This window comes from Diachasma alloeum, unplaced genomic scaffold, assembly GCF_001412515.2.
Source record: "Diachasma alloeum isolate Michigan unplaced genomic scaffold, Dall2.0 Dall_scaffold_00760, whole genome shotgun sequence".
NCBI lineage: Eukaryota > Metazoa > Arthropoda > Insecta > Hymenoptera > Braconidae > Diachasma > Diachasma alloeum.
The window spans coordinates 598,520-609,913 of record NW_021680890.1 but is presented as its reverse complement, the minus strand read 5'-3'; the positions used below and the strand labels follow the sequence as shown (position 1 = coordinate 609,913).

General features: G+C 33.6%; 1 protein-coding gene across 1 annotated transcript; it reads right to left on the bottom strand.

The window, feature by feature from the left end:
• Window positions 1-94: 94 nt before the first annotated feature.
• On the bottom strand, window positions 95-3,692 carry LOC107044584 (MOB kinase activator-like 4). Its single transcript, XM_015266518.1, has 3 exons — window positions 3,519-3,692; window positions 2,018-2,526; window positions 95-1,252 (listed from the first exon to the last, which is right to left on the bottom strand). The coding sequence occupies exons 1-3, from the start codon at window positions 3,648-3,650 to the stop codon at window positions 1,156-1,158; spliced, it is 738 nt and encodes a 245-aa protein (XP_015122004.1). The 5' UTR covers window positions 3,651-3,692; the 3' UTR covers window positions 95-1,155.
• Window positions 3,693-11,394: the final 7,702 nt, after the last annotated feature.

The window sequence follows — 11,394 nt, the reverse complement described above, 5'->3', positions numbered from 1 at the left end:
CCTTCGATTATACTTGATTGATAAAATTGTTCATCCCATCATCTGTCTGGCATCCAACATCTAGGTTTCATGTGATTTTATTAATATAGTAAGATTATCTTTTTATATCTTGTTTATTTACAATTCCTATTTACAGTTGAAATTATGATGGAATTATGTTCATTTTGTTGGCTGTCATTTCTCCAAGAAAAAATAAATTTTGGTGCACGTCAAAATGGCAGTGATGATTGAATTTGTCATTTTATTATGATGAATAGAATGGTCTTTCTAGTATTGTACAAAAAATTGTGAAAAAACGATTCTCTTTCTTCATTTCAGGTTCATTTTCATCATTTTTAGGATTTCTATCCACTAATTTTTGTCAATAAGAATTTCATTTGACATTTATGAAAATGAGATTTGAAATTATAAAATATCTTTTTCTCCTATCCAGATTGAATGAAAGGTGGTACACTTAGACTTTTCATATATTTCAATATCAGGGTAATTATCATATTTTTTGGGTAGTAAGGTTATTTGAAATTTCTCCATTTGTCTTAAAAAACTGTATCTGGCAATCGGCAACTTCTAAATTGTCAAAAGGTGGGGGACGGGAACGGGGGAGAGAATGCCTAGGTTTTTTTAGTCTAACACTTTTTCGTTCTCCAAGATTTCATAAATACTGTATAAATATTAGTGTATTACAACATTTATTCCTAATGGGCTAAATAATTATACTTGAAAAATTTTATTTCATTTTTCATGGAAATTTTATCATAATGGCAATAATTAATCGTCCAATCTTTAATCAAAAAGAATCATCTTGTATGAATCCCAATCATCTTAGCTCAAAATAAGAAATAATTCATTGTTTTTGCAATTACAGCATAGAAAAAATACAAAAGAGAAGCTAATCAATATTTTCTCACGTGTGGTGAATCTCTCAACTGAAAATTGTAAGAAATTGCGATTTTTCTAAGTTGAAAAACTCGTTGACAACAATGTTGTTCAAATCATTTTTTAATCTTCTGTGATCGTTAGTCTTTTTTTGTTTTTTCTCCACCAGATGAAGTAAATTTTTTGTGAAGAATTTATGTCGAAAAAGAAAAATTCCACCTTTCAAAGTAAATTTTTCATTGTAAAATTGAATGACTCTTTTGCTTTTCATCTGTTGATTTATGCTTCACTCTCTGTTGCACTGTCGTCTTTCGATATTGGTACTATCAAATTGTCTTTAGACATCAGTTTGTACTTTGTTACAAATGCTGTAAACCTGTAAAAATATAAACAATCATGAATCATTGTTTCAAGAGTTTTAAGACATGGACTTTATATGGGATACAATCACGGCTAAAAACTTTGTATAATCTTTAAATCTATAAACTGTTTTAACTACCATAGAGGAGAGTAGGGCAAAATGAAACATTGAAGCAAAAAAAAATTTTTTATTGACCATTTTTTTATCAACTTTTTTTATGATTGGGAGTACTGATGAGAGTAATAATTTTCCACTCAGTAGAATGGAGAATTATTGAGAAGATTTTATCGATGAATTATTTGAAAAGAAAATGAAACAGCAAAATTCAAAGTTCAGAGGAAGGCCCAGGGGGAGACCCAGAGGGGGAAAAGAAAAATGTGATGCTGAATTTCAATCGAATAAAAAAAGAAAAGTGTAATCGCCCTAATCTAATCAATTGAATTATAGATGAAATATTTCATATTACCTGAAAAGAGAACTATGGACAAAATTAGTGAAAATTATTAATATTGTCGTCTCGATATAAGAAATATATGAACAACCTTTGGAGGTTTCGAATGAGGAGAGAACATAGACTCAGCGCCCCGCATGTTCTTTTCTACCGAATACAAAATTATTATTCTCATCAGTACTCCCAATAATAAAAACAAAATTAATAAACAAGTTATTGAAAAAAATTTGGCTTTGCTTGAATTGCGTCAGTCATTCTTCGGTTTCATTTTGCCCCACTCTCCCCTACTTATAATCGATCTCGATAAAGTGAAAAAAAGTATATTTTACCTTCGACAAAGATACGTCTCATGCTCAAAGGGATCGAATATCGTCAAATGGTGAAAGTAAGCGTGTGAGAAAATTCGATAAACTCTACGACAGACTGAGCCAAGTTTAGCAACAGATGATTCCTTGATACTGACTCTACTTGGAAAATATTTATTACTGTTTAACAAACAGGCAGCACCATCCAGGGTATGCCGCGTGTAATCGATTGCTGGACACTCTTTGGGGGTTTTATGTGCAGCACACAAGAATATCCACTGCTCAGTGGCAGTCATTTGTGTGCAAGATAGTGGATCACAGTCCTCTTGAAGTCTAACAGCTAAACCATTCAATTCCATACAGAATTGTCTCAGGTGCTCGTATTTCCACACACCCTCGTCTTGTGCCTCTGGCATACTCAGGATTAAGTCTATGTTAGTTGGATCCCGTCGAATCATTTGTTGAATGTATTGTTGCACAGCCAGAGTACTGTCCATCTCTTCAAAGGGCTCATCTGGCCATCTACAGAAATCCTACAATATTTTTCATCAGTTTTGTGTTCTAGCTTCTCACTCGGGTCATATATTTTTTATGAAAGAGATAAATCGGGGAGGGTGGGGCAATATGGACATCGGTGGTAATTTTGTTTTTTCGAAATTCAAATTTTTGAAAATTGTTTCATTGGGCATTATGGACATCTGATAAATCCAATTCAATAATCGAATTTTTGAAAATTGCTTCTTGGCAAAGTCCACCACCAAAAAATTATTCAAGAGTTGGGTAAAATGGACAGCCGAAAAAATTGCTCCTATTCAACTTTTAATCAAGAAAATTTTCAACAGACATTTTCCAACAGAGTCGCAAGAATGTTCTAATGATCAAAAAAAATTATTTGCAGTGAAAATAACAAAACAAAGAATAATTAAATTAAGAAATAATTGAATGCAGCCGAAACCTCTAATTTCTGGACGACTGGGCCATATTTTTTTCGTTTATTAAATGTCGACCAATAGAAAAAATAATTGATCACTCGATTATACACGAGTAATATTATTGAAAGGTGAAGTGATCAGTACAATTTTCATGTTATTAATGAAATATTCAATGCAAGTTGAAATCGTCCAGGAAGTAACCCCCGTCCAGAAATTCGCCTGTTTACTCTACCGAACACTAAAAGTTCCTTGGACACCCTTAAAGTTCATTATTGCAATCTATACTTTGAAAGGGCAAAATCTCCTTGTATACTTTAGACTAGAATAGCTGATGAAGCAAGAATAGAGGATGAAAAATTTAAACAATAGTCCTCGAAAGCCCGGTAAAAATTGAAAGATGGAAATGAAGGAGAAAAGTGCGATAAATATAATTGATTTTCGTTGGTGCAAAATGCCAAGCCGTCAATGGCCGTCCCATGACGATGAAAATACCATGTCAAATGTGCGGGCTCTGAAAGCTTAACCTAAGTGCAATATAAAGAAAGGAAAATGTAACACGAAGCAAACCCAGCGTCTAAAATAATAAGAAATACCTTTGCCTTCGTTCCTGGTCTGTTTCTCCTCAAAATAACTGAACCATCCGCCATCTTCATTTTATCGGTAGTTTCTTCGTTAGTGTCCGTTGTTTCACTTGACGCACTTGGGCGACTAGCCGTGTCCAGCATTATTTCAACTTGCGCTTGGCGTTTACGATACTCTGCGCATGAATGCTGCGACCATACTGCCGCAAACCTTCACTCACCGTCTAGTTACTTTTCTAGGGACTAAAGAAAATCCCTGACACTGCTGACTACGTGAAACAAGCTGGAGAAATCTAACTACGGAATTTCCCAGATTTTTTTGAATTCGCTTTTTCGACAACACTCGGATCGAGCAATCATCACTTGAGAGGAAAAATCAATTGGGGGAGGGTGGGGCAATATGGACACCAGATTTAAATAATGAGTTGAATTGGATCAAATCTACTCTTCCGACTTCATTTGAAGTTTATACAAACGAACAAACGAATTGTCAGGAGACTGTTGTAGGAGTTGTAACGTAAAGCAAAACCGGGGTAAAATGGACACTTCGATTTCTTCCTCAATTTTTTATGTTTCAATCAACCGTGTTATTCAATTTCTGAAACACTAGTTATGACTGCGATTTTCAAATTGAAAAAAAAAACTCATTTGTGACTTTTGTCGTGGGGGGTGGTAAACCAAATTTTTCATTGCTCATTTATCCTCCCCTCCTCCCATTGTTTTGTAGTGATTTCCTTTGTAAGTAGAAAAGTAGCCATCTTACAAATTTTGCAAATGGACAAAAGGTCAGTTGTGTTGGGCGTGCAATTGTTCATTGAAAAAAATGAATAATTTCAAAGTTATTTCAATAATAAAACAGGAAATCCAAAGCTACTCTATATTTCAAACTTCAATGCAAAATTTAATAGAGTTGATGTGTATTTGTTAATATCTCTTCCAACTCTAATTTCTCTCTATAGAAAGATACCGACACGATTCTGTTGAAGAATGTCTGTTACAAGTTTTCTGGATTAAAAGTTCAATAGGACCAACTTTTTCGGGTGTCCATTTTACCCTATTATTGAATAATTTTTCGGCTGTGAACTTTGCCAAGAAGCAATTTTTCAAAATTCGATTATTGAAATTTTTTTGACCATCCATTTTAGGCCATCTCATACGGATGTATCATGTGTCTATAATGTCCAATGAAACAATTTTCAAATATTTGAATTTTGAAAAAAAAAATTTCTCTTCGTAAATTTTTTGAGGGTCCATTTTACCCCAGATGTCCATGTTGTCTCACCCTCCCTTAATTAAAATTTGTCATCATGTTTTATTGGTATGAATTGATTGATGAAAAAATTGAAGACTTGAAAAATGAAGAAGAATAATTACGAAAAATACAACTTTTACTCTTCATTTCCAACATGGTAAGGAGAAAAATCAATGTTGCACCCTTCGTTGAGCCATAAAAAACGGGGATAAAAGGAAATATATATATACACACACAACACCTTTGAACAGATTAAAATAACCGAACGATTCCATAACTTCCGACTGGCACCTGTGAGTTTAATAAAAATTTTCTCTTGGCTTTTACAGCCACGCCATAAATAGCATAATACTCAAAGGTGCTGGAATAGAATCCTGAGAGTTGTTTGATATCCCAATATTTTGATAAATATCCCCACAAATTACATTTTTTTTTCTACAAACAAATCAAACTGACATTGTGTTTTTTTGAAACTCTTTAATTACCAGTACGTTTACCATTCAAGGGGAGACCGCGGTGAAATTTAAAAGTCTTCGCTTGGCCTTAAGAGCCATTGGACGTCTTTGGTATACGAGGGGATATATTAAAAAGTAAAAAATTTCGGACCTCACCAGTTTTGCCCCGTATATCTTAAAAATGCTCCTTGCATCACAGTTTTCGTCCGATTTTACATTTTTTTAAAATGTTCCTTATTCTCTATTTTGTATTAGATCATGAGAAAAATATTTTTTAGTTCTGATTTTTTTTTCCCTTGCCAAATCCTAAAATTTTGTAACCGCACATATTTTTTTGTCATAAGATTCCAATTACGTATGATTATAACATGAAATAACAAAAAACAACGAATTTTCGGATTTGCCATAAGAGAAAAAAAATCAAAACCAAAATAGTATATTTCGATACGAGTGAGCCGGAATTTTCAGGAGTGTGAAGTGCTGCCAATCACACGATCTGAAAATTCCCTTCTCACATGTGTCGAACGATATTTTTTGACAGTGATGTTACGTTCAGCGAGTGGTCGAACTGTACCTTTTTAGTTTACTCGAAAAACGAAAAGTCAACCAAAACGCACTTTTCAGCACGAGGTGAACATAGCAGTGTCAAAAAAATCATTTTCTCGTGATCTAATACATATAAAATAAAACGGACACTTGGGTTTGTTCGTTGGAGTATAACGAATATTTAAAAAAAGTTAAAATCGGATGACAGCTGTGGTGCAAGGAGCATTTTTAAGCTAAAAACGTGAGAAATGACGCTTTTGGTGGATATACGAAGCAAAAGGGTTCGGCTCCGAAATTTTTCTTATTTTTTAATACTCAGTTAACAATTTACCCGTACAATTCCGTTTACCGGTTTACAATTTCCGGATATTTACGGGTCTTGCTGGGGACTTTTAGATGGCATCTGTAAAAATTGTTCCCTGGGTATACCAAAAGTCGTCCAATGCCTCTTAAAACCCAGCGAAGACTTTGAAATTTCACCGCGGTCTCCCCTTAACATGGTAAACGTAGTAAATCTTCAATCTTGAAATTCTATGAATCATTCCATGTTTCTCTTTATCTTTGCAGATGAAAAAAGAATAAAAAATGCGAGAAAATCACTGGAATGAAAAGTGGCTTTGACGCTGTTTGTATTATCGTTTAACGTTCGGTGCGCCTTAGACGGTATAAAATCGTCCTTCTTTGGTTGCTTGATGCCTGCAGAACGGGGTTGGCCACGTGCCACTGGGGTAAATATATACCGCAGTCAAAGTATACACGGCAAGTTAAAGGGTAAACGAGACGGGTGAAACAGAATTTATGATGTGACTCCGAGTGGAAAAACGAAAAGGATAGTTTTTTTTCATTTTCCGGGGGAAAAAGGCTTGAACGCACGCTGAAATATTTTTTTTTCAAACTCATTGAATGTGTTGTCATGTAAATTTCATGGGATTGTGTCTCTCAATACCAGCAGCATTAATTGGACTGGATGGATGCACCATACAATCGCTGTACTCTGCATGTTTTTTCACATACTATTATTTTACAACCCCTTCATTAACGAAAAAAACTTTGTGTGTTAAACGAGCAAACGATAATAACAAGAAAACAAAAGTCCATTTTCATTTGCATGCATAGACCTTTGTTGAAAAAAACTTTTTATTACTAGGAATGATTTTTCAAACAGTTCACAAAGCGAAAATCGTTGCCTAAAATTAGCAACAATAATGAGAATTTCCTTGGGAATTTTCTAGATTTCTCATGAAACATAATGATACCAATTGCCTTTCCTTCATTGATTAGAATTAGATGTTTCTATACAACTTATTCTATTGAGATATTTTCCATTGAATTTCCTTGGCTCAAATTTTGTAAATTTTTTTGTTTACCTTAATGAAAAAACAAAAAAATTGAACGAAAAAAAAATAATAATGAAAAAATTTCACCTATGTTGAAAAATCTTTGAAAAATTTCAAATTTCAAAAATTCATGTTCGAATTACTTCGAAACCGCTGATTCGTTTTGCTGGAATTTCACTCCAGTGTTATTCATACAAAATTGCATCAATTATGATGACAAGAAATCAATCTCATCGTTTCTCTGACAGGAATCACCAAATTTGTAAAAAAAAAAAAAGTAATTTTTCGACATTTTTTCACAAGTTATATTGCAAAATCTAATAAACCGCTGAGGCGATGTTGTTCAGAATCTAATCAGTTCTAAATTACATGAAAACACATTGATTGCGTGAAAAAAAAATTGAATAGCATCGTTTGTTCAAGAGAAATTGTAGCACAAAATTTTGGTCACACACACACACATCCAAACATATACAGACCGGTCTCTAAAAAGTGTCGGGTGATTTTCTAAGGGTCATGAAGTGTAGAGAAACCATGAAATTTTCACAATCGATTTTCGGCGTCATTACAATAACTTTATCCCTTCGGATCCCGAAGTTAATAATAACAATAACAATAACAATAATAATAATAATAATAATAATAATAATAATAATAATAATAATAATAATAATAAAAGGGGAATAAAGGAATAAAAAGAAAATGGATGCAGTCGGGCCTTTCATCTAGCCGTCGCCATACGTGCGTCTCATGAAACATTGATAAGACTCTTCTTCTCGACCATGGGAAGAACTTCCTGAAGAAATGTACACTTCCAACATTGTATATTTTCCTCCTACCAATAGCATACATCGTACCCTCTCTATCCACTTGAATTCATGCAAGAAACATTTTCCTCCACAATTCCAGTGAAATTAGTCCTCTTGTACTGCGTTAATATTACACCACCCAACGTTATATATTCAATAATTCACAATAATTCTTGGAATTTCAGGTAAATCCAATAAAACCTCATTGCCTCTACAAGTGAGTTTCCTCATTGAATTTTCTTTTATTTTATTCCTCTTAGTCTGTCTGTTCGGATCCCTTCTGTGTTTATCTTACTTCTTGTCCTTTTCCTGTGTTTTTTTGCCTCCTCGGCTCTTTTTATTTTTCCTGCAGGTGATGTTCCGTTAATTACAAGGGAAAGTAGTGAGTCACTCACTGCGTACATGGTGTGAGACCGTCTTTCTCAATAATTGTTTATTTATCAGTGGTTGTGTAATATTGAGTGAAAAAATGTTGGTCGTCAATTGGAGGGATATCAGTTTTGATACAGGGACTGAATATTGAATTGAGCAGAATGAAAATTACAGAACGACACGCATGAAAAAATTTAATAGAAAGACCTATCGAATTCGTTAGAAAATTCTATTGAATTTCTATTAAACTTTCTATTAGTTTTTGGCTGATTCTATTGACATGTTCAATAGAAAAAGGCAACAGAATTCGATTTTTCTATATAAGTTATTCTTTTCATATATTTTCTATAGAATTTGCTCGACTAAAATTTTCCAAGTTTTTTTCATTCTATTTTCCTTTTCTTCTCATCAAGAAAATCAAACGGAAAAACTTGGAAAATTTGAGCAGAGAAAATTCTATAGAAAATATCTCAATAGAATAAGTTATATAAAAAAATTGAATTCTATTGACTTTTCTACTGAATATTTTCTATTGAACATTTCAATTGAATCGGCCAAAAACTAATAGAACAGTTCAATAGAAATTCAATAGAATTTTCTAACGAATTCGATAGGTTTTTCTATTAAATTTTTTCGTCCGTGGAGTAATCACTGATGGGTGGTCTTGGCTCTAGCGAGAATGAAGAGTAAAACCAGATGAACATCTAACTAACCATAAATGGTTTGTGTCTCTCAAACAATATCGACATCACAATTAGCTATCCTCCATCATTCTCAAGGATCTCTTCATAATGTGTTGGAAACCACTCAATATGTTTCCTCTTCTCTAATCTGTCTATCTAATCTCATCTTCGGTGTAATAGAACTTGGTTGTCATCTTCTCAAGAGGTTCTTGACCCCTTCCATGAACTTCAACTTGACAGAATTAATGTGAAAGAGGTTGAGCGAAATACTTGGTAATTGCCACTTCAACTTGAATGAAGATACATTAATGTATTGTATAATTAATGAAAGTTGAATAATTCATTGAGTACTGCTGTTAGAATCATCAATTGACAATTGACTGCAAAAAATATGTAATTGCCGTAATCTGTGATTCTGTTATTGTAAACTAATGCAATTTTTTTAGTCAAGAAATATAACCTTCTTTCAACTCAACGACATCACCAATGATCCCGGAGGCCCGTGTGGAGCAGAAAGCCAAACCTTCGAACACATATTGTGGCACTGCTCCAGGTACGAACAACAAAGACACAAACTTTTAGAGAGACTGAATAAAACAACGTGTACTAGGCCCTTCAACACAAGAAAATTTGTAAATGCGACAGATTTTAAATACATAGAAGAAATATGCAAATACCTAAAAGACTGTAAAATCCAGGTTTAATCTAAGTAATGTGTAATAAGAAGACGTAATTGAATTAATATTGATTAATATATGAAAGTGTAAAGAACCTAATATAAGGGTTTCAACACTCTAAAACAATAAAAAAAAAAAAACTCAACGACATCTTACTACAATCTCAGAGCTTTTTCCGCGTAACAATATTCATCCTGATTCGCCGTGCGAAATGCTCACTTCAATTATAATTTACTTGGAACACCGTATGATCGTGTTGATTGAGATAACAACGTATTTAGTCATGAGAATAATTTTGATTTTTGAGTAAACCAACGAATTTCTGGAGTTGGCAAACTTTTGGCTAGAAAAACATCAAATAGTCTCATTATTGCGACGAATAAAAGGAATTTTATTTCTAGAGAAGTTGGATTTCTCCGAATCAAATGTAGGGAAGGATGGGGCAAAACGGCCCCCTTCAATCGTCAATATTTTCCGATTCAATAATCCGATTGGGATGAGTTAAAGCTCGTTTTGAAGAATGAAAAATTATCTTCAAAATGAAGTTGAAACTGGGAATTTTCACAATGTCATTCACAAGTTATTGACAATTGAAGGGGGGCCGTTTTGCCCCACCCTCCCTTATCTCAAGAAGAGATAAGAAATTAACGATCTTTTTAAATCCATAGTATCATAATGATTTAAGGGATTTAAGGGTAGCGCCACGACGGTTAATATATTTCTAAACTATATTAGTATACGCTAAATTCAAAATTCAGTAGACATGTTATTGTTGACCCTTCATTATTTAATAATTATTCAAAAGGTTGAGAAGCAGTTAATCCCTTTCCACGCACCTAACTATCCAGGTATTCACTAGCTTCAACTTCTTATATTGGAAAAAAATGTTCAATTGTTAATTAATTTTAGATGAAAAAACCTATAAGCGGACAGTGGCGGACATATGAATGCTCAGCTCAATCAATGTGCACACGTGCGTTCCTTATGACTGGAACTGTAAAGCTGAGGTACATAAGGGAGGGGTTCGCTAAAAGCCGAGTGAAGGAGGTAGTGGTAAAAGGATAGAAGAAATACAAGAAGAGTTGACTGTGGCACGAGTCAGGTGAAAGACGCAGGGGAACAGACCTCCACACACCATTTCAAATCTCAAACCAATTTTCTTTCTCAAATATTGAAGACAGAGAGGAATTCATATTAAACAGATGTCTCCGGGAAATCAATAAAACTGACATTTTATTTTTCGCGGATGAATTGAAGTGAAAATTGTGAAAAAAGAAAAAAACAACATTGAGAATGAGGATTCTACCATGCATAATCTTTCTACTTTTGTTTGGCGTTCTGGAGATTTCGGGAAGATATCAACAAACAAAACCAGGCATGTAATCTCTAACATTTATTTTACAATTCAAAGTTCACGGAAAAAATGGATACTGTGAGAAAACAAATTATTTGTACCCAATATCCATTTAGTTGAGAGAATTATTTATTTTTTCAATATCGTGTATTTCCAATCGAGGCATTCCCAGGCAATTCTCATTAGGATGTATCTGTAATTATGACAATTATATTACTCTAGAAGACGATCACGCTAGTTATGATCTTGAGTGAATTCCCTCAATAATTATGAATATGAAAAAATTGAGCGAGATTCTATAGAAAATGAGAAGTTTAGGAAAAATGAATAGTCAATGGAGGAGTTCATCCAAAGTTATGTGCAACAGTTGTCCTCTAGAGCAACATGGTTGTCATAATTGAAA

Excerpts from the sequence above, each read along its gene's own strand:
- LOC107044584 (XM_015266518.1), bottom strand. The coding sequence starts at position 3,650 with ATGCTGGACACGGCTAGTCGCCCAAGTGCGTCAAGTGAAACAACGGAC. Across the intron at positions 2,527-3,518 it reads GACCAGGAACGAAGGCAAAG|GATTTCTGTAGATGGCCAGA; the intron begins GTATTTCTTATT and ends AAAATATTGTAG. Across the intron at positions 1,253-2,017 it reads GAGACGTATCTTTGTCGAAG|GTTTACAGCATTTGTAACAA; the intron begins GTAAAATATACT and ends ATATTTTTACAG.